The sequence below is a fragment of the Euprymna scolopes genome, chromosome 21, assembly GCF_053919585.1.
Source record: "Euprymna scolopes isolate OS-2025 chromosome 21, ASM5391958v1, whole genome shotgun sequence".
Lineage (NCBI taxonomy): Eukaryota > Metazoa > Mollusca > Cephalopoda > Sepiida > Sepiolidae > Euprymna > Euprymna scolopes.
In genome coordinates, this window is record NC_136502.1 from 18,796,949 (window position 1) to 18,822,346 (window position 25,398).

General features: G+C 29.0%; 1 protein-coding gene and 1 long non-coding RNA gene across 2 annotated transcripts; both read left to right on the top strand.

The window, feature by feature from the left end:
- The first annotated feature begins 5,263 nt into the window (after window positions 1-5,263).
- LOC145242043 (uncharacterized) lies at window positions 5,264-12,017 on the top strand. The gene is made up of 3 exons (XR_013862642.1): window positions 5,264-5,721; window positions 6,556-6,643; window positions 10,909-12,017. It is a non-coding gene; the product is annotated as an uncharacterized LOC145242043 (long non-coding RNA).
- A 2,855-nt stretch (window positions 12,018-14,872) lies between these two features.
- On the top strand, window positions 14,873-25,397 carry LOC145242041 (uncharacterized). Its single transcript, XM_080104936.1, has 4 exons — window positions 14,873-15,982; window positions 20,545-20,617; window positions 21,579-21,653; window positions 24,955-25,397. The coding sequence occupies exons 1-4, from the start codon at window positions 15,879-15,881 to the stop codon at window positions 25,030-25,032; spliced, it is 330 nt and encodes a 109-aa protein (XP_079961062.1). The 5' UTR covers window positions 14,873-15,878; the 3' UTR covers window positions 25,033-25,397.
- The last annotated feature ends 1 nt before the right edge of the window (window position 25,398 follows it).

The window sequence follows — 25,398 nt, forward strand, 5'->3', positions numbered from 1 at the left end:
TGTGTGTGAATGAATGTTAGTATTTATATATATGTATGGCATTGTATATAAGGATGAAAATGGAAAAGTGGACAAACCACAAAATATAAAAAACACAGCCAACAAATGATGTAATTTTCTCTTATATTTTGTTGTTTGTTCATTTTTCTATTATATCTTTTGTTTATATGTACATGTGTATGTATATATGTGTATATTGTGTATATATATATGTTCATGTATATTATGTATATGTGTGTATATGTATATTGGTACATGTGTGTGTATATGTTTACATATATAATTTGAAGTTTCTTTTTGCAAATGACTTATACTACTTTTATTTAGTTTAAGGCTATACATCGAAGTATTTGAAAAAAATATCCCAATCACCTAAAACTATTTGAACAATTTTCTGTTCTTAAACAATCCACTTTGCAATCAAAAATAGTGAATGAATAACCTATGAGGACACTGATATATATTGTTAATAAAAATCTGTTTTAAATACTGCCAATGGAAATAAATCATACTGAAAGTTTCAAGCCTAAGATAAACATGTTCTTTGCAAAGATATTATTTGAAAAAGTAGGAACAACAAATACGCAATTTCTCTCTGTAATTATCCTCTATTTTATTGCTAATAATATAGTAAAACAGTCATCACATTTTATAGATTGCAAAAAAAATTATCTTTCACCAAAAGCAAAAACGCATGCACACACACACACACACACACACACACACACACACACACACACACACACACACACACACACACACACACACAATATATATAATGATGCAACAAATACAATGATTTGAGGTTGATATCTTCATCGAGATACAGAAAGCAATAAATCAATCTATGGATGCCTGGGAACAGTTTCAAACCATAATAAATATAGTAAGTATATATATATATTTTTTTTTACATAGGCATAACCACTTATCAAGGCCCAGAGACCACTCAAGGATAAGGGTTAAGAGTGTACAGTAGTCAATTGGACAATATAGTAATCGTTAGTAATGGAAATTCGGTAAATTTGTTAACTTAAGTGGAAGGCTCATCAAGAACTTGTTTTCGTTGGAATGAAGACAACCATATTGTTTTCGTTGGAATGAAGACAACCATATTGTAGTCAGTTAGAAAGCAGGAAAATGGAAGACAATTCCACAGGCATGCAGTTCTAAGAAAGAAGCTTTGTTCATGGAATCTACGTTTAGGTTTAGGCACAAATAAAGAGTGGGGGAAATTATTGATAGTGTTTTCAGCTAGACGAGTGTTTCTTATGAAAGTTTGGTGAGGGAGGACCATAGATTGAAGCTCAGTTGAGCACTTGCCATGAAAATAACAATAAAGCAGAGACAAACTTGCAACATCTCTTCTGTGAGACAGAGGCTGCAGGGAAGAGAAAAGGACATCTCCTACAAGGCTACAAAGTCTATTTTGAACTCTATCAAAGCAGAGTAAGTCCTTTTTAGCAGCTCCTGACCAGATGTGGCAACAGTACTCCATCCTTGGATGTACCTGGTTCTTATATAAATAGAGAATTGCATCAGCAGTAAGATATCTACTGGATTGATAGAAGGATCCCACCATTTTTCCAGCGGCCTTGGCAACAGATTTGATGTATGTGTTCCATTTAAAATCAGGAGTAAAGATCAAGCCCAGAAGCTTGTCAAAACATGAGGCCTCCCCAAGACAAGAGCCATTACTTTCAATTGATGCCAGATGGGGATCAGAACGTTGATGATGTAAAGATAGAAGCTTGGGTTTAGATTGTACCATTGCTCAAGATCAGAGGAGAAAGAATCGGAGAAAACTTGGTCGTTTATGGTCTTAGATGTGCTACCATAGATGGTAGTATCATCAGCATAAATGTCTATGAATGATGTAAGGATGTAATTTGGAAGATCATTAATGTAGATCAGGAAAAAAGTTGGGCCCAGAATGGACCCCTGAGGCACTCCAGCATTAATACTGTGAGCTTCTGATTTTTGCCCATCAACTACTACTATCAGAGAGAAATGATTTAATAATTGAGAAAACATTTCCAGCTATACCATAGCTGGAGATCTTGTAAAGTAAATGTTTATGCCAGACCATATCAAAGGCCTTTGATATGTCAAGAGCAATTGCCCTAGAAAGGTTGCCTCCGTCCTATGAGATATAACTAAGCACATCTGCTGTAGATCTAGCAGAATGGAAACCATATTGTGTGTCACTAAGAAGGTTATTTTTGCTGAGATGGTTGATTACTTCTCTATTTAACACAGATTCCAGCAACTTATGATGCACAAGAGACTTATTGGCCTGTTACTGAGAGGGGGATGAGCGATCACCTGAATTCTTAAATATAGGGCATACTGATGAGATTTTCCAGGGTGATGGGAAGCAATTCTTTTTAAGACAACGTTTAAACAGTTTTGTAAGTATGGGCGCTCGTTCTGGTTGAAGTTTTTTGAGTACTATAATTGGAATACCGTCAGGGACGGTTGCTTTACTCGAATCAATATGGAATATTTGTGTTTGATTTTTATTTGAGACTTCTAACTATTCAAATTAGGGGAAAAAATGTTAAATATTAAGCTATTGGGTTTTGTGGTTTTAATATGTTTGAATAATGATTATCAGTATTGCAACGATTTTCACTGTTATGAAAAAGAAAAAAATATATTGTTATAGAGATTTACCAAAGGTTAAAGAAATTGATGAATGCTAAAACAAAGTCTTTTTTTTTTACATAAGCATATAATTTTCTCCTTTGGTAAATATTAAAATTACATTTTTTTGCTTTTTTATATATCGTGTTTTTTTAAATTTATGTGATATTACTGCATTACAAAGATACTCCGATATTTATTTGTTTATGGATAATTTAATGTCTTTTTTTTTTTTTTTTTTTAGATTTTTAGATACTTGCAGGTAAATTTTTTTAGAAGCGGACTTAAAAGAAATAATTCTTTAGAAAAAGCATCAAATGAAAATCATTTCATTCATGATTTCAAATCGAGTCACTGAAAAAGCAAATCAGAATCTGTTAAAGAAAAAAATCTGTTTCTTTTATGATTTCCTAAGTATCTTTTTTTTTTAAATTATTGTCAAATGGCGTTTAAATAAATTGTCATTCATATGTTTTCCCATGTAATCTTACCATTTAAATGCACTGAAATTTCAGCACTTTAATTCTGTTGCTCTCTCAAACACATGAGTTTAGATAAACGCCATATCTAATGTGTCTTAAACAACAAGCCATTCCAAATATAAACAAAATACATATTTTCAAATTTACTTGGTCTTTAAATAATATTGGTTCCTCCTTGTAAAACATTCACAGCAAGAACTCGTCTTGTACCACAACCACAAAGAACTTTCCATTTTTTGTCTAACATCAAACATGATTTTCATATACAGTATTTCTAAAAATTTCCTATCTGTGAAACATGTTACCATGGGATTGCTTTTTTTTTATTAACCTTATCCTTGAGTGGCCTTTAGTCTTAATAGATGTTGACTCATTATTAAATTAAAAAATACATTAAATATAGGTATTTATTATGATACAGTGACCTCAACTAACTTCCACTCCCATCTATGGTATGATGTGATTAATAAATAAAAACAAAAATAACATTACATATTTTTTTAAATTAGTAAATATAAATAATTTTGAAATTTGTAATGGAAAAAGTGTATTTAAAAGTAGGTGTTCTGTTTATTTGTTGGGAAAATGTGCCTATTCTGTTATATCATGTATGGTGTAATGCTAAACATGTTCCTTTTAGTTGCTAGCATAATTGTAGCGCTGCATGTACACTTGGTCTAAAATGTCATATTGTTTGTTATGCATACCAAAAATAAAGTTCTTCTTTTCTTTTTTATTGGCAGAAGAAATTTGTGATGCTGATGCTAGTTTGTGAGTTGCCACCTGCTGGAATAATCCTGTGATTTACTAGACGGAAGAAAGAAAAGAAGGCAAAACGTGTCATGCATTCTTTCATCAAAATACAAGCACGATAAAACTTTTGTTTGGATATACAAAGTGCAAAACTGGAGCTTTTATCATGTAAACTATCAAAAATGCTAAAAGAAAGAAAAAAAACAAAAACAAATTTCTCCATGCCAAATCAGTATTTTAAGATTATGAACATTTCTACTTAAAAGATAAAAAAAAAATGTATTAAATTGTTAAAAATCAAAATATTTATTTTAGGTTGTCCTCTAATAATAATTTATACATATAAGTCAGCATTTATGTTTCGGGAGAAAAAAAAAAAGAAAAGAAAAAAATGGTGCCAAAAGAGTTATTCTAAATTTGATTGATAAAAATATTAAATTCATTGAATCTTATTATATATATAAAAAAAGATATAAGCTGATATTCTTTGTTATTTCACTACTGTTATAATATTTGCTATGAAAAAAAAAAAATGTACGTATGAATACATTTGATATAGTCAATTGCAGAAGATACCAATCTATGCAAAATATTTTAAATATAAATATTTCGAATGTCAAGGAAAAGGTATTCATCGTAAGAATGGCTTTATGAATACAGGAAAAAAAAAATCAAATCAAAATATAACCTTCATTGTATTGACAAAAAATTTTAATTCTGATAAAAGCCGACAGAATTGATTACCATTATAGATTTTGTCCAAAAAGATTATTTTAAATACCAACTACCCACAATATTCTATCAAAATTAAAAAAACAATTTTCTTACTCAAAATCCTGATATCTGGTTGTTTTGAATGTCTAAGATGAAAAGAATTATAGTATAATTGTTTGCATAACAAAAATAAATAATTGTATAAACGTTGGCAGTTCTTTTTATCAAGAAAAAGGAAATTTTGGAAGCAGCAACTCTATTGTTTATGTAAAGATTTCCATATGGTATCAAATTGCTGAATCAGATTAAGGATTTTTAAAATGAGCTGCAGCTTGCTTGGACTGATATTGGAAAATCAAAAGGAAAAAATTATTTCTCTTTTAAAAATTGTTGGACATCAAATAACCAAAACATATATTCGAAAAAAACAAAAACAAACAAAAACAATCAGAAAGCAAAAATAAATGAAATATTAATAAATATTTCAATAAGCTATAAATATAGAATATAGAAGAAACATTGTTTGGAAGATCAAAATAAAAATGATCTAACATTTTTATAAATAGATTAAATCTCAAGAAACTATAACTACTGTGAAATTACAAAAGTCAATAAATAGTTAAACAGAAACAATCATATTACTTTTGCCATTCACTATTTAAACAACTGAATAAAGAAATACTTTCCTACAAATAAAGAGATGAATGAGAACAGAATCCAATTCATGAAGAAATCAATAAACATGTTTGTTATGGATCGTTCCAGATGAAAATCAAAACGGCTTATGTTTTACATTTTTCATTGTTTCCTATTGAAGTACAGAATTTAAGAAACATTATCAACATCATTACGGAAAAAAAAGGGAACACAAGAAATATGTAAACATTGGCAGTTTTGACTCAAATATTTACCCCCCCCCCCCAAAAAAAAATGACATAAATAATTAATATGTTAATGAACTTGCATTTGCCAACAAAACGAGAATTTGTTTTTGTATTTCTTACATCAGATGTGACCAAAAATAACCAGAATAATGTATCAGGTTGGATATGAACTTTGAAAGCTTTCATAACATGATTCTCAGGCAGTAACACTACAGCTGTCATCTCTTGATAGCATAATTCAGGTAAGACTAAATAATTTTTTGAAACTTTCAAATTATTATGTGAAATGCTTTCGAATGAAGATATGCTTATTATGTGTTCAAATTCTTAGCGTTTCCAAAAAGTTTAAAATGGTAAAATCTGTGACATTATAAGGTACTAATAAGTTCTCCCATCACATGCCCCATAATCTTTTCGTTGACATAACACAGCAGAGTCTCTCATTGACATGTTGTAAGTAGTTGCTCAATGGATAGTGACATCTAATTGTTAAAATGGCCAGTGTGATGAGGTAACAACTACAAAGATGTTGTTTATCTTACTCTTTGTGGTTGAAATAATTGAAATAATTAACAAGAACAACAAATAGCATCATCATTTGCTCAGTGGTTTGATTTAATTTGTATTAATTTACACCAAGTACGTTTAAATGAACTTCTCGGATATCAGTCTAAGGGAAATAACTCTGTCATGAGAGAATTAGGCTAAGAGCAAAATAAAGTTAAAATTAAAAAACGAAAGATTAAAATATGAAAGAAGTTTATGAGTATATAAAAACTGTATTTAATAAGCCTAATGAGTATAATAATAACAATTATTATTGCAAAAACATAATGTACGTTTTCTAAAGCCAGTCATATTCTTTCATAACTTAAGTCGTTTTTGTTTGATTTCCAAAGTTATGCTTAAAGGCAAAATGTGATTAATGGACAGTCAGTTATACGATATATGAAAACATTTCATATGAATAAATTTGGTTGAATTAATAGCACCATTTCTATATTCTGTTCTTTTGTTTTTTCATGTTAAAACTGCTACAATATATAATATTCAAATTTTATTTTCTTCTTTCACAGTATTAATAAGGAAATGATGGCAGCTAATAATAATCGTTGGAGGTCTTCCCGTAATGGCTGTGCATATAGTTTAAAAGATCAAATTCAGGTAAGTGAAAGTTTTACGGATAAATATAGAGTGTTTTTTTTTTGTAAAAACTTAAAGAATATTTTTATACAAAGCAACTTCAACATTAATGAAATAAAAAATCCTGTGTTGAAATAATCTTGACAATTCGTTTTCATTAGGTGAAATATTGGTACTCAATAAAACAAATAAACAGAAACAGGAAAAGAGACAAGCTTTATGAAAGAATATGAGACAAGCTTTATGAAAGAATATGACTGGCTTTAGAAAACGTACATTATGTTTTTGCAATAATAATTGTTATTATTATACTCATTAGGCTTATTAAATACAGTTTTTATATACTCATAAACTTCTTTCATATTTTAATCTTTCGTTTTTTAATTTTAACTTTATAGACAAGCTTTCAAATTTGTCAAATCTTTGCTTCTATTTTTTGAGTTTTTTAAAATTTCTACTGTGTATTTAAAGTACAACCCACCATTCAGTATCTCAGGCAACGTTTTTGCTTCATTGAAACTGAACTTCAACATGATTTGTAGAATGTTAACTGAATTAAGGAAGTAAGCTACAAGCTTTCCATGAGAATATAGTAAACAAAATAAATGTCTGTAGATTTGTAGCATATTCCAGTCTTCTAGAATGGACATTGTTGGTGTTGAGGGTTGAGATGAGTCATGTCGCAGGTGTCTCTTGAAAGCCACTGACTTATAGGTTTTGTTAATTTTGCACAGGATTGTTATCTTTTGGGTTTGAAAAGATTTTTATTGAAAAATATTTTAGTTCACAAGTTACTGCAAAATCTGTTTTGATGAAGAGAGCTAATCTCAACAAAGTGGAGAAAAAAAGGGGTAAGCAATTAGAGACATTTACTTTTTACCGTTCAGAGGAATCACTACATGATTCAGTTGTCACAGATTTATACAGAGTCCTTTAAATATAAAAAAAAAAGTTTAGCTAATCTCTTCTACCTAATTATGTAATTTTATTATATTATACATGTCAATGTAGCATGCTAGTGCTGTTGGCCTCTGAAAGAAACTGGTTTAGCACAATGCTATATCTCAAATTATATGAATGCGCCACATCTTCAAACAGTAAAAAAGCAATTTTCAAATTCGCTAGATTTCAGAATAATATTTTTTCCCGTTGAAGAAATCCGTTAACAATTATTTAAGGTTCTTAGTACTTATACAGTATAAGTATAGTGCTATCATCAACATCATCCAGGCAGTTTACAAAAAATGCAGGAAGGTGCTGAAATGCTTAGCAACTTAACCCTAATATAAAAAATCATAAAGAAAACAATTTTTTGCCATCATTGGTTTATTATATAAAAAAAATCTACGTATTTATCTTAATTTGACAAAAAAAAAAAAAAAAAAAATCATCAAAAGAAAAAAAATCATAAAAACATTTTTTGCTATCAGTTGTTTGTTAATCAAAAATAAATATTTATCCATAAAACTTAGAATAAATGTTTATTCTTGATTTGAATTTGAATTTTCTGAAAGTTTTGTAACAATTGTTCAATAATTATTTGAAAATATTGTTTTCAGTTTTTCAATTAAGTTTTCATTGAATTAGCTTTGCACTGATAGAAATATTTTTTTTTTTATTAAAAAATTGGCAAATTGGCAGCAATTGTATACATAAAAGAAAAATCACAAAACTTTTGTTCAACACCTATTTTTTTCAGTAAACTGCCAGAATGATTTTGATGATAGCATGGTTCTTATACTGAATAAATGCCAGGTGTTTTAATGATGGCAGATATGGTGTCATGCTAAACCTGTTCCTATCAGATGCCGGCAAAACTGGGGTGATGAATCTACATGTTTCCTATTTACATTAAGATAATGTTTGCTAACTTTAGAGTATCCTATATCTCTAAGGCCAGTATTCGCTTATGCATGGCGTATTCTTGCCATATTTAGGCTGATGCATCTGCCACTAATCTCTCAATCGTTGACAGGGTCAAAAAAAAAGTCTCCAACCTAATATCAACCAAACTTCAACTTCTGTCCTATTGCCAAAATGCGATGTCTGTTTCATTTAAATGGAATGTGCTCCAGTGAATTCAAGGCACTTGTAAGACCTCAAAATAAATACCCCTGACTAACCCAACAGGAAGCAAAATCCCACCACTACACTACAGAGATTCCTAGATGCCAGAAAGCCTTCCACTCTAATAGTTTCTTCTTCTGAAATGCTAGACTTTATAATTCACTACCAGGTCCCTGCTTCCTTGACTGTACTGACATACAGAAGTTCAAATGTAATGTGAACAGCCATCTCGCTGCTAAACTCTCTACATAGTATCTCTGTAAAGTTGATCCCAAATAGCAGCCTCTTATGTCTCAGTGGCCTTGTGCCTTGTTTGAGGTGAAATAACAGTAAAGAAAAATAATGATTTTAGAAATCTGTAATGAATTTAACTGCTTTATTTTTCAATTCCTGTTCACATTAATAATAACTTTAAAATCTTATACTATTTTCTAGTGTCAATTAGACATTTAATTCCTTGACCATTTTGGTTAAGTTAAAAGTAGTTATTTATCAACAAGATATGTTACTATGTTATTTAACTGCCTCCCCACAAAGGCTGAATGGAAGAGTTACTGCGAAATGTAGTCATTGCTGAATGCCATATGGCGGCCAGTAACAGTTACCCCTAAAAATTGTCTGATTCTGGGACAATAGCCTTCTTGGATTAAGGTAGTAAGAGCTTTACTTTTGATTAAAAAATAACATTGTTTTTGCTTCAAACAATATGTAAAAAAAAAAATTATGTTGTATATTATCCATGGCTTTCAGTTGGGAAGTTAATAAAAATAATGATTGACTTCTTATTTAAATTTTCAAGATGTAAAAAAATATATATACATTGGGTAAGTACAGCAGGTTAAATATAAAATAAGTATTTGCTTTGAATGAGATTTTGTCAAAAACAGTTAAATGATGATTTTCTCTTGTCCTGATCATAATATGTCATAAACTGAAACTTTGTTTTATTTGGACTATTCCAACTACTCTTCTCATCTTATTTTCAAAACGTTTTGGTTTATGTAACCTGCAACCTTTACAGAATTTTGAATGAAAGCCTTTATGTAATGTAGTCAGTACATGTCAACACTCGGGCCCCACATGTTGTATGCAAACAATCCCAAGGAAACAAAGACAAGGAAAGAATTCGACTCACTTTTCTTTAGTTGAAACAACAGACGTTTATTTATAGGTACTTTCCAGAATAATGTCTTGTGTCTTCTTCAAAAGTGTTCTCATACTCCAATGTGCTTAATAAGACTCTGACGTGTCCAACATGTAGTACTCTGTCTTTGTCCGACCATATTTCAGACATGTCTTTCTCTTTTGCTCTCGGGCCACGTATATAACACATCTATTTCTATTTTTCTCGGGTCATGTTTTTCTATTTTTATAATCTTTTTTCTTTCCTTTTTTTGCTGTGACGTCACCTTGCATACGGCTTGGTCATTTGCATATGTTGACTATCATACAGCTGCTGCTGCTGCTGCCATATGCACATCTGCACTCTGTTACATTTATTTAATCTTGCATTTCATCAGACATGACCAAGTAGGAGTCTTAAGTAATTCGTAATTGTATTCTTAGTATTTGCTCACACTGAGGATTGAATCTTCAACCTCCACAAGACTATCACTTAGAATTGATTAGTACTTTACGACTTTTATCCATTATGACAAAGGTCTTTGCAAATGATACTAAGAATACAATTACAAATTACTTTAACCCGATCATGTTTGATGGAATGAGAGCAAGCTACCCTTGTAGATTAAATACAGCTTTCCAGTTGAAATTTCATACACTAAGTTCAACAAGATACAACAGAAGATGATTGGAGGTTACATCAGTCGAAATGTTGTGAGAATAATATCAAAGATGAGAATAGTAGTTCGAATAATCCAAATAATGCACATCATCCATCCTCATCTCAAAAAAAAAATTCCAAACAGAAACTTACATATATATTTGTTGATAGGAATAAAGTAATAAACAAAGAACAAAACTACATTAGACAGGAAAAAAATGGACACAGAATCATACTTTTTGGAATTTGCTCTTTCATTTTAGTTAAACTTTCTTGACAAAGTTTCATAACTGAGACGAAATATCAAATCAAAAGAAGAATGATTTGGTCTTAATTTTTCCTGTTCTATTTTTTTCCTTTCCTTTTCTGATCTATACATACACATTCATTTGAACAAACTTTCATATATATATATACATCTTCAAATATTTTTCAGTTCTGTTGTTGGCCCTTACAAACTTCATTCAATACAAAACGATTAAGATGAGAAGAGAGCCAATACTTGAACACAACTGAATCTTGGCCCCCATAACGAAGCAACAATTCCAGATAAATGTTTTGACAGTGCAGGAGAACTCCAGCTCATATCTCAGGGAAAAATGCACGGTTTTGGAATCAGTTGGGAAAGAAATACAACACTTCTGGCCGAAAACTACTGATCTATAACAAACTAACAGACTTCAAATTGTAGACCACCACCTCTAGTGCCACATTTAGTGCCCTTATTATGCTGCAGTGTAATATTATTTCACTATAATTAACATACATATATATATACACACACACACAATTGTGCATGCATTATTATATATCTGTAGGTTAATGTTAACACTAAAACTAGAATGTAATTATTATGAAATATATAAAACTGAACCAGATTTTTCTTTCAATTCCCAGAAATTCGAATGAGATTGAAAATTTTCTCATCAATTCAGCATTCAAAATTTTTTCAATATTTATCTTGAAAATCTTCCAATCAAATCATACTAATTTTGCAAAATTAAAAAAAAATTGACGTTTTCATCACATAATTGTATACAAATGGAGTTGGACTACCTTGCTCGTTATATCGTATTTCTGATTTGGTAAAATTCTAATGAAGAAACAAAAGCAACAAAAATAACCTCTTTTAAATAATTCAAATATTGAAATGATTTACTTTAGAAATAAATATTAATAGAAAGAAATCACGAATTCTGTGATTTTTATTACTGATATTCATAAAACACAACATTGCTTTCATTTTTTTTTCTAATTCATGAACTGAACTTCCTGATTTGATACCCATGAGTCAGTTTTAAGACAAAATGGCAGCAAAATCTGAATTTTCATATTTTCTCATATCATTCCACTCTTGCTTATTGAATAAATATAGTTCATAACATGATATGTGAAAGAACTATAAACATATTCAAAACAATTGCTTAATAGTTAAAATAGTTTCCAATTAATTTTATCTTTTAAACAGTTCTTATCATCTATTCCTGCTTTAAATTAAATGTTATTATTCAGCCATGCTACTTTAATATTAAAAAAAAAGAAAAATTGTGTAAATTAGTAAAAAAGAAAGCAAAAATCAAGTTTTCAGTTATCTTTTGCGTTTATATCAACCAGATTTCAATGACCAGAAGCAGCAGTTAAAAATATTCATTTCATAAAAAAACAGGCATTCTATAAAAACAAAAACACACAAAAAAAGCATAAAAGCCAAAAAACAAAAAAAAAAAGTCATTCAAAGCAATTACAACATATATAGTCTGATTGAAAGGTAACTCCCTATTAAAAAAAAAATTATTAATGTATACAAGAAATATATACGAGAAGAACACATGTAGCATGGGATTTTCTTTAAAACTTGATCTGGGCTCCAACATTTGACAAGAGTCGCCTGAGAATTGACTGATTTTACCGGGAACACTTGTGCAATCAAAGTATTCATTTTCGAAAGAAAAACAGAGTAAAAAAAAAAGTTGAAAAAGTAAAATCAAAAACAACAAAGCAGGATATGAATAAATTATAGGTAGTTTTAATTAAGGAGTTGCTTTTTAATCCCACTATATATGCATTTATATCTTCTGTATTGGAAATATTCATTATAAATATTGCATCTACCTCTGTTTCCATATCGATTTTTGTTCTCCTGATCCATTAATCTGGGCAATGTGTGCCCTTGCTTTTGCCCACAATTCTTCAATAGAAGTGTTTTTAATTACATATGCAGCACATTGTATACGTTTTTCTGCATGCTCCATTTCTTCTATAAAACAACTAAATTGTCTTTATAAAATTACTTTACTACGAAAAATACTTTTCACTGCTTTTTTTTCAAGTTGATTTACTGTGCAATGTAAATTTGCTTTATATACGCATACTACATACATAAAAAAAAAAAAATTTTCTTCTAAATCTCTCATTCCTCCTACACTTACTGATGAGCAATGTTGATATAAATTTTGTGTGCATTTTTTTTTATTTGGAATGTCTTTCATTTATGTATTACACATTTTCTAAATAACATCTTCTGTCTTGCCTGTACATCGCATATAACAATCTGAAACTACACTATCTACCTTATGTATACATCATATAATTACAAAGGAGAAATGTTCTATTTGTCTTCATTGTGAACACCAAGTGATAAGCGCCACTTTGCCATTTTCCGTGTGTATTTCACTGGAGAAAATTGCCATTGTATGCTGATGTGACCATATTTAATACATGCATTTCTTATCCACTTAAACTCTATTTTGTTTCTATCCCCTCTTGTTTGTGCATTCTACATCTAAAGTAACAAGTCATTGCTATCTTTATTTTCCCCTCTAAGCGTCATCTATGAAATAAATTAAAAAAAAAACATGTATTGTATTCCCTCTTTGTCAGTTGAGAAACAATTCATTATTTTCCCAACTTGCATTCAAGATGAACATGAAAAGAACTAAAGCACCACTAAATATGTTGCCATTCCCTTTATCTACGCATTTACATCGTTCACGTGAAAACGTGTCATTATCTTGCTCTACTCATCTCATCAGTTGTGAATTGCTGTCTACAAACGAGATTTTGACTGCTTTAAATATAACTACAAATGGCAGGCACATTTACAGGAAGATAAACATTCTATATCATGCATCATACATCTGATTTTATTGAAAAAGTGAGTAATCCTTATATTTATTTTTTCTCTTTAATGAGATATTTTACCTTCATAAGTCATAACAATGTAAAAGATTTGAAAGTTTTCAAAAAATTAGTCGTTATCTAACTCTCTGGAGAGGAAACATCTTTAAATGAGCAAGGGTTTGTAGATTTTTAGACAATCTTTGTAGATTTTATCTAAATGGTAAATTAGACATTTTTTTAAGTTGAAATCTGTAAAAAAAAAATAATAAACTATAGAAGTGAAATAACCGTAAACTGTAGAATAGACTACACTTTAGTATTTTACTATATAATTAAGAAAAACTCTTAGTAAAATCTAAAAAAGTCTTTTGTAAGTAAAAAAGGGAAGCTAAGCAGTAAAATTTAAAACCTTTAATAAAGATAGTATAGGTTTTTAAACCTATATTTTAGTGCCAATATGATGGACACAAATAAGATACACTTAAAAAAATAACATTTTTTTAGCAAACAGGCTCTAAATAAAAGAATTGTAATAAAAATAAATATGTGTGGTTGAAGATATTTTCAAGAATCAAGACCATTGAATAAAAATTATTTGAAAAGTTAAATTATATTTTACAAATTTTCTAAACTGTTATGTGATAATTGCAGCATTTACTTTTAAATACTAATTATTTTCGACTTGCAATGAAGATATATTATAGTTAGAATAGTAAGTTGATGATTTTTATATTGAAATTGTTTGATTTTTAAGTTTTGAATTTTCTCTTTCAGTTACATAATATAGCATTGTAATAAATATTATTTTTAAATTGATTTCATAATAAAAAAAAGTTTAATTTGATTATATATAAATTATTCAGTAAGTAATTTTAAATTTATTTTCTGAAAAGAATAAATAAAAAATATATGTTATGATAATATGAACTCAATTTCTATTAAATTATTAATTGGGCATATTTCTTTTCTTTTGTTTTCTTTCAGATCCTTTCATAAACCAAGAATACAATTGTCAGCTTCCATTAAAAAAAAAACTGTATTTCTTTTCTATGAAAACTGAAACAGAATCGTTTTGTGAGTGAATGAATGACAGTTTCATTAGAAACATTGTTAAATGGCCCCAGATATGTTTCCATAGTGAATATTATTATCCTTATCTAAACAGTTTATTACACAATGATGAATGAGGGAGCATTTAGACCCACTTGTTTTCAACAATATGTACAACATCAGTATTTACAGATATTTCAGCTATATGTGCAATGAGATTTTTCAAAATTGCCTTCGTTCAGTTACTGAACACAAATTCTCAAGATATTTGCTCAACTAAAAGACAAACCAAAAAACAAACCAAAAAAAAAACAATGAATTTTTATTTTACTTTTATTTTACTAATGACATTTACAAAATATTTTTAATCTGCATAGGAAACGAATTTGAGAACTATTTTTTTTAAATGCGAAACTTGAATGAGATTATGGAACACAAAAATGTAGAATTTAAGTGAAGGCAATTTGATGAAAACGTGCTTGGCCAGGAAATTCTTTTATCTTGAAACATCTGAATCTAATACAAAATGACATTTTTCAATGCCTTAGCTATTGGAATCAATGATTATATAATTTCATATTTAAAACCATTCCTTCTGTGTTATCCTAGTGATAGCAATAATTCTTTCCTCATATTGTATTCAAATTATATTTACTACAACTAATTAGTAAAAGCTGCACATACATTCTATGAAATTATATACAAAATGCTAATAAACTTTTAGACAAATCTGTCTCATGATACTTAACTGATGCAAGTTATTTTTAAATTTATCGAAATAGAATACAAAAAAACAACAACAGATTATGGTAAAAACATGGTCAACAAAACAAATGAATGTTGCACGCTACTAAAAGAGAAATGGAGTGATGTAATTACATGTATAGAAACTTATATATATGCTATTAAGCTATACTGAATATAGTTTAATCCTAATGAAACACATGTAAAAGCTTACAGTTTTATCTATATTCAACTTAGGTGTTTTATCATCATATACAATATCTATTTGACTTTTTAAAAAAAGTTAAGCATAACTTATCATGGAAAAAAAGAACAAAAACAGTGGATGACAATAAAGAGTTACTTTTCAGTGGCTTCATGGGAAAAATGATCGATCATATTTAAGTTAGTTTTGCATGGATTTGCACCCAGAGAGGGAATGTGTTGCAGAAAAAGAAGATTTGCGATCTTACATTATTTATTGTGGATGAAGAAAATGATGACAATTATTTTATGCACACACAGAATGTAGCATTACCAACTTATCCTGGTTTTGAATTGTCGATAATGTTGGATGAAGATAAAGTAGTAATTCTTCAACAAGATTCCAATTCAAGGTAATTTACTTTTCTTAATTTAAGTCTTTTACAGGATACGCCGCCACTCAAATAAATGCCACTAATGAAATAGATAATAGAATTCACAATCCAATCATATTTTTATAAATAAACTACTGTCTATGCCTGACGTCCACCAATTTTCAGCCATAAATATCCAACAGTCTTTCGTTTATTACCATTCAATGATATGCTCCAAATGTATGAAGCCCATTCAATATCACTTTCTACTGATGAAACGATCGACCAAAGTGTTACCCCAGCCATTTCAACAAGTCATCTTAACTATAACAAGTTACAATCCCACTAAAAGATTATCTGCAAGTCCGCTGCACTCAAAGTGCGTAAGTTACAATATTTATACATGGATTTATTTGTCCTTCCTGGTTTAAAGATGAAAATGAATGATCAGTCATTACGAATACTAAGCCCCACCTAGTCATTGCTAAATATTTTTGGGCAGCAAAAAGGTACTGTGAAGGATGAACAATGGTTTCAACAGGATGGAGATAGAGAAGAGTTATTGACCATTTTACACATCCTATCCAGGTTTGCGTGCACATTTGAAACATATTAATAAATAACTATAACAAAAACACTGTTAGACATTTATAATGGAAACTTGGTAGACATATAAAGCATAAACGGAATTTAATTTGTTCCAAGTATGTTTGGATTGTAAAAAGAATTGTAATATTTCATTAACGATTGCATGAGATTTTATAATATTATATATATATATATATATATATATATATATATATATATATATATATAAATATAATTAAATGTTAGCATTTATGGATTTACATTTTTCATATTTGTTTCTTATTATTTTACTAGAATTAAATACTTCTGTAATCCTGAGGAATATTTCCACTTTTTTCCGTATGTACAAAATTACATTAAGATTAATATTTATAAAAAAACATATTTTTTTATATTTAAAGAATAACATATTTCCATGTTTTAGATTGTTTTCCTCATTTTAGTTGTTATATTGACAATGTTTTGACCATTATAAATCCAACCTTCAGAAGAATGTGACTGAACCTATTCTTTAATCCACTCTTATTCCATGCCTTTTAGATATCTTGTGACTATTTGTTAAGTGTAAGGCCAATTTTGCTTGGGACAAAAATGATCCTAATTGGGAAATTATAAAAAGTAAAGACTCTTTATAATAGAAACAAAAAAGGAGAATTGCAAATATTAGTTGCAGATAAGATGAATAGTCCAATGTAAAAGTGTAGTAGTAGTAGTATAATCCAAATGTTTAGTCCAGGAATAGCAGAGCTTAGTTCTGTTTAGTGAGGCAATAAATAAAATAATAATATCTGGCGATTCTGGTTATGTCAAAGGTGAGTAACTAATGCACATTATGAGTAACTAATACACATTATGAGTAACTAATACACATTATAAGTAACTAATGCACATTATAAGTAACTAATGCACATTATAAGTAACTAATACACATTATAAGTAACTAATACACATTATAAGTAACTAATACACATTATAAGTAACTAATACACATTATAAGTAACTAATACAAATTATAAGTAACTAATACACATTATAAGTAACTAATACACATTATGAGTAACTAATACACATTATGAGTAACTAATACACATTATGAGTAACTAATAAACATTATAAGTAACTAATGCACATTATGAGTAACTAATACACATTATAAGTAACTAATACACATTATGAGTAACTAATACACATTATAAGTAACTAATACACATTATGAGTAACTAATACACATTATAAGTAACTAATACACATTATAAGTAACTAATACACATTATGAGTAACTAATACACATTATGAGTAACTAATACACATTATGAGTAACTAATACACATAAGTAACTAATACACATTATGAGTAACTAATACACATTATGAGTAACTAATAAACATTATAAGTAACTAATGCACATTATGAGTAACTAATACACATTATAAGTAACTAATACACATTATAAGTAACTAATACACATTATAAGTAACTAATACACATTATGAGTAACTAATACACATTATGAGTAACTAATACACATTATAAGTAACTAATACACATTATAAGTAACTAATACACATTATAAGTAACTAATGCACATTATGAGTAACTAATACACATTATGAGTAACTAATACACATTATAAGTAACTAATACACATTATAAGTAACTAATACACATTATAAGTAACTAATGCACATTATGAGTAACTAATACACATTATAAGTAACTAATACACATTATGAGTAACTAATACACATTATAAGTAACTAATACACATTATGGGAAATTTGCTTTCTGATTGATCCATTTCTTCTATCGTTGAGTATAAATGAAATAATCCAAAGATTTACAAACATATCCATAATAATTGTACCAACTCACACCTTTCATTTGATGTTCGGCTGTGATTGGTGATACACATCAATCAAGGTTCTGCTCTAGATCATCAGTCTGGTAGAAATTGAGCCATTTCAACGAGCTTTTACCTGTCAGGCTGAGACATTTGTTCTTAGTAGTCCTAGGAGAGTCACTATTGTAGGTCTTGCTTCTCATCTTTCAGGTAGAGTGAGTTTATTGCCTACTGCCTGAGGCGCCCTGACCGAGGAATACTGACCAGGCTGCTCGGACATTTTTTGCAGGGCTAGATTGTTCTTCCTTTAGAGGTGTTAGCTTGATTCTGCCCTTATTCTGATCTTATGTCACATCTTTCTGTGGTGGGGAGTTAAATACTAACAACAATTATACCAAAATTATTGCAACACTATTATTTTTTTCTTAAGTTGCATTACCAAGAATTAAACTGATGATTCAACAAAATCAATATAGATCGTCATATTAAGCAGATGGTGAATAAAAGCATTCATTAAGCGATATTCAAGAGTAGATCATACCTAGAGATTGTGAGTTTTATTCTTTTATGAAGGAGCCTAAAAAATGATGTGGCATATCTATAAATGTGGATTGAGAGTAGTTTATTTCAGTGAATTAAATAAAGGGCTCGGTTGGAAATTCCTGGAAAGTTATCAACTACAACAGAAAGACACCTGAACAAAGTTGGGCAGTATAATAATTGAAATGTGAAAAACATAAAACAAGTAAAATAGCATTTCAGAAGTATTGTGAAATGCTATGAAAGAAATGTGTGTATATCAATTTCTGCAAAGAATGTTTGTATTTTTAAATTTGGTTGTTTTACAATGTTTTTTAGCTTAAATGTTTCTTCATTATCATAGCTAATATTTTGTATTATTTATGTAAGTAAATAATTATATAACTTAAAATTATGTGAAAATATTACATCAGAAACCTCTTACTGATGCCCATATAACATTTGATATATTTAATGAGCAGATAAGAACAGTAGCTTCTTTCCTTTAACAACTACAAAAAAAAACCCTTCTCAACCACCAATTGCTATGACAAACAATATCCTATCTGAGAGAAAGTCTCAATGCTTTCCGGCTGACTACAATCTGATTGTTTTCAAGTCCAACGTGAACAAGTTCTTGATGGGCCATCCCCCTAAGTAATCCAATTTACAAAATTCCCACTACTTATGTTTACTACAATGACTAATGTATACCCATTAACCCATATCCTTGAGTGGCCTCCGGGCCATGATAAATGATGGCTCCTATGTAAAAAAAAAAAAAAAAAGAAGTCCCACACTATCAGCAAGACTTTATCTGTCCCATCGCTACAATATTGCATTCCTGTGCCTGTTTTACAAGTACTTAATGAAATGTGTTCTGATGAACTCATAGCACTTGTGCTCTCCTGATATACATATGACTAACTAACCTTACAAGCTGCAAAATCCCACCCCTTCACTGTTGAGGTCTCTAGATGCTAGAAAGCCTTAGCATTTAGTTTCTTCCCTTGGACTGCTAAACTTTGGTATCCCCTCTTTGTTTCCTGTTTCCCTGATTGTACTAGCCTACAAGTTTAAATGTAATGTGAACAGACCTCTCACTGCTCCTCCCTACAGTCCCTTATTAGATGCGATCCCAAATAGTAATTCTTTAGTCCAAATGGCAATATGCCTTGTTTGGGATGAAAAAAAAAGGAAACAAAAACTAAAGTGTATCAAAATATAATCTTCTTTTTAATGAGCATTACTGCATTAAAATGACTAATGTAGCAAATTGCCATACTAATTGATTACATGGTGGAAAACATGTAAGAGAATCTGCAAAATCAGATTTAAACCAAATGAACCCTGCCTTATTTTTAATGTTGTTATCACATTAGGATGAAAAAAGTGCATGGTTAATTTAAAAGTACATATGTTTTTATCTACATCAATACCACTCAACCTTTGCAATAATCATAATTTTGAACGGACATCATTATGGAGTTCTTTGAGGCTATCAAAATTTAATGATGTTTTCTAAGAATATATCTCATCCATACTACCTATACTTGTAAGATTTGTGTAGAAAAGAGTCTTTATAATTATTATCGATTATAAAAAGAAATAAATTCCATTCTTTTATTGTTTATTGTTCTTCATTTTCTTTCAGATATATTTACAACCCTATGTTCTACAGAAAGATGCAGTTGTCTCCAGAATGCAGTATTTATAGATCAATCAATGTGAGCACTTATAAAGAACACTATCTTAGTGCTTGTCTTTTAAAGAGTTCATTGCCGTTTACTTGCTTTTGTTAAATAATGAAGAAACACGAATAAAAACACACGGATTAACTTGATATTTTTACATGCGTGTAAATCCCATGGACCTTTATTTATCATACAGTTTTAACTCCAATTCACTACCTTCAACACAACCAAATGTTATTCCAGTACATGATATAAAAAATATTACTCAGGACATGATAAGCACATCTTTTACTGGAAAATCCATTTGTTCTTACATCTTGCTCAATGAGATAATTTTTTGAAAAAAATTATTTGGTAAAATTACTAAATTACTTTTCTTTTATAATAATCTGAGAATCATTACTTAGTTTTTGTTTAAAGTAAAAATTATTAATCCCTCATAATTAAAATAATCCCAATCATAGCTATTTAAATGAAATACTGCTCTGAGAAGTACTTTGTGTTAAATAGGTACGATTATAAATTCATTTCTCTACAAAATATGATTTTTCTCTCAATTTGGATGATTATTTTGGAGAAAATTTATATATATATGAATTGCAATGAAAAATGAACTTGCTTGATATTGATTATTCTTAAAAAATTATAAAATATGAATTCATATAAAGTCTTTTCTGATGATTACATAATTGGTATTGATGATGTAAATAATAAATATATACAATATTCATTTTACAAAATTAGAATTTAGACATTTTTTTTTCTTTGCAAATTCTTATTCAATGAACTTGAAAAATATTCTGTATTTCCAAAGTAAAATTAATTGGTGATTACTCACTTTTCCTTTTAAAATTAACAGCAATGGGTTAATCGGCCATTGCTCACACATTATGCTTAGCAGGACTGCAATCTATATGTACCAATGCTGTTAATACTGCTTCTATTTTCTTTTCCTACCCACTTTTCGTTCTTGCCGTTGTTCACCCAATTAAAGATCTGTTATGATTATGGAAACCAGATTTTCTGCAAAATTTTTTTAACAACATCAATGGACATAATTATCAGTATGGTAAGTTGACATCACTTCATAATATTACCAATCAATTTTTCTTGGTTTTATTTTAGATAATATACTTTGTCTAATTTTGAATAAGAAGCATAGCGATTGGTCAGATGTATGTTGATTAGCCAATCTTAACACATCTGACAAAATCTTTACTAAAACAAGTGCATAATAAAATATGTGTATTGTTAAATAAAAGCTAGTCGCTAATAAGTGGAAGATCTTCAACTGTAAAAGAAAAGCTCCTCCTTTCTCTTAAATATCACTAAATAAAGTGATCAGATTAAATATATGACGGATGAAACAGAATTAAGTATCGTTCTTATATACAGTAGTATATTCATAAAAATAAACGAAAAGCAGGTTGTCTCTCTATATAAAATAATTGTAAACAATGGACAATATGTAGTAGTATACACATATTAGTGTGTTTATTGAAAAAAAAGTTGAACTTGAGCATCATATTGTATGCAGCATCATTGCCTACATGACATTAATTAATACTAATTACTTTGTTAGTAATTAAGAAGCAAGCACAAACATCGTTATACAAACAGATTAACTACTGTATTCTTACCAATACAAAGTTATATTCTTCTGTAAATCGTTGCCGACTTCATCACAAGATGCCTACAAGTTATAGCTGAGTAAAGATAGAAAGAGTTAATGTCGTAGGCTGATATAAACTGGTTTGTGAAGCATTCTTTGTTAAAGTTGGCATTTTACAGAAGAAAAAGGATTGGAAATGAGAAAAAAAAAATGAAGTGGAGGAATAATACAATACATGTATCACAGAAATTGTTTAAAAAATTTTTTTTACTGTGAACATACACTGCAGAAGAGTTAATAAAGAGAAGATAATTATAACTCATCGAACTTGCTAAAAATTTCTAACATGTTCATTACATCTTCTTACATCTGGCTTATGACTTTTTTGTTATTATTTTTATAGACAAGGTTTGTGCAAACCTAGCATAACCCTGAATAGTTTCTTCTGGTGTATTACTTATGCAAAAATCAACTCTTCATTTCTCAATTTACTTGAGGCATTTTTTTTTTTTACTTTCTCTGAAACCTATAACATTCTAATCGATATCATTCAATATTTTATACTGGACATAGACAACATTCAAGTTTATACAAAAATAAAAATTAACATGGAATTTTTATGTCATCATAGTTTAATCGAAATCTCTTTTCTTTGGAAAAACTAAAATAAATACTTTTAATGTTTATAGAGATTTATGCATTTGTATTGTAAAGGAGTTGGACCCTTTTTCAATCCATTATAAACATAGTTTGGAATATTATATTGTGACTCTCTTCACTAATTTTTAAATCCCTTTAATATCATATATCATTCTATTTTTAACCTTTTTAATATTCTGTGTGTACCTCTATTCACTAATTTTTGAGTTCCTTTAATATCTGATGTACACCCCTCTCTAATTATTTTGATTGCTTGAATGTATCCCTTTTTTTCACTAGTTTTTTACTTCCTTTAATATCCTCCTTCTATGTCAGACTGCTTTAGTGAGTTTTCACATTTTCCTAATGGATCAAGGTGTATTTAACAGTAAAATCATGTTCTCTAGATCAAGAAAATATCATTTTAGAAAATCTTCTGGACTTCTGTGAAATTTACCCTATAATCAACAACTTTTTTTTAGATGGTCAACTGGATGAATTCATATAATTCATCTGAAGCAAAATAGTGAAAACTCTTAACATGAAGATCAAATGCTCAAATGATCCCAAGTTTTACATCTTTAAAGCATGATTAACCTGGTCAGCGATTTGTAGATTTTAGTTGCTGAATCTCACTTTATGATCACGTGTCACCTGTAATTGAAAAGGACCTTTTGTGATGTAGCTGCCTATTTTCTTTTTGGGTTGATTTGATCGGCAGCTGCATAACTTGCATACTTGAGATGAAATGTGTCAAACAACATCCAGGATCCTTTCTGGTTTCACTCACCATATTTTCAACTTGAGCAAATGGTGAAAAACAAACCAATTATTGAGATGAAAAAAACTTTGTAAAAAATGTGTTTAATAAATATTGAAATGTCATTGTCATTTTGACAGTGACTAACAATTGTCTAAAACTGAATTGGACTTGTCAACAACTGATCATGCATATTCCATATTAATTTTTACTAGCGGAACCTCAGGAAATTCCATTCATATGTTGGTATTCTGTAGATATTCAGCATAAATGGAGGTGCTCTGATATTATTGTAGCTCTTTTGTTAAAACTGCAAAAGTTTTTATCTAAACTAGCAGGTATGCCCGGCGTAACCCGGTCATAAAATACGCTTAAATATATTTTAATTTATGCAGATTTCGTATATATTATTATAGAGTCAGTTTTCTACAGACTTTTATACATTATAAACTTGCGATTACAAAAATAAAAAAATATATTCATATGACTTGGGTGCATCAGCTTAAATCAAAACCGAGACCAAAACTTTATATATATATATATATATATATATATATATATATATATATATATATATATATATATATATATATATATATATATATATATATATAAAACTTGAGTTTCTTCAGCTATAATCAAAACCGAGACCAAAACTTTATATATATATATATATATATATATATATATATATATATATAACTTGAGTTTCTTCAGCTATAATCAAAACTGAAACCAAAACTTACGAAGAATTCTTGGTAAAATTATTTATAAAAAAATAGATGACTTAAGTGCTATAAGTTATAATTGAAACTGAAATCAAAACTTTTGAAGAATTCTTGGTAAAAGTATTTATTGCAAGAAATGGAGGTCCATAACAATTAAGCGACAGTCACTCGGATGTAAGCATGACACGCAAAATAAATAACACACGCTATCTTATTAATATATAGATTTTTTAAAAAGTTTAATGTTTTATATATCAGCCATAAAATATTGAATGGCCTGGTTTAAGTATTTGGTGGCTTTGACAGTGAAAAATTTGAGCTGATAAGTTGATAAATAAAAACATATTTATGTATAATCTGGGCTTAAGTCTGATCAAACTTGATCTAGTCATATTCGTTTGGATACAAAACATATTAAGATATGAATTCAAACCTTTTATGCATTTCTCTTGTGAAAGATGTATATGATGGTCAATGACACATTAGACATTAGAAAATTACTGAAACATTTTTAACAACACAATGTATATTATTAATTCACCTAGAATTTATAAAATTATTTCTATCTTCAATATATGTAATTTGCAATATTTTTACTAGTAATAACTCTGAGAATATTTATTTTTTTCAGTTGCTGAATCATTTGGACAAAATGAAAAATATGTTGAATAGAGGATCCTACAGGATTCTGTCATTGTGCATACAATGATGAGATCAGGCCCCAAGAAATGATGTACAGAATTTACCTGTTGCATAGTGACATGAATGCCATTAACTTGTGTGTTATGGACCAAACAAGAAGACTCCCCAAGATCATTATCTGATCTGCTCAACTCACTAGAAAAGATTACCATTACTTCCTGGAAATTTATCTCGATCAAATACTAAATTACACTTCATATGGTTTCAAGTAGACAGCAATATATTATCCAACATTTTATAAATCGTGCTGGCTTTTATACACACCATGTTTCTTATAAGTTATTATTTTTAGCTTATATAAAGAAATTGTGGAAAATGATGAATTCCTAAATTCACTAATTTGAAAAAAAAAAAAAAATCAGAAGAAAAAAAT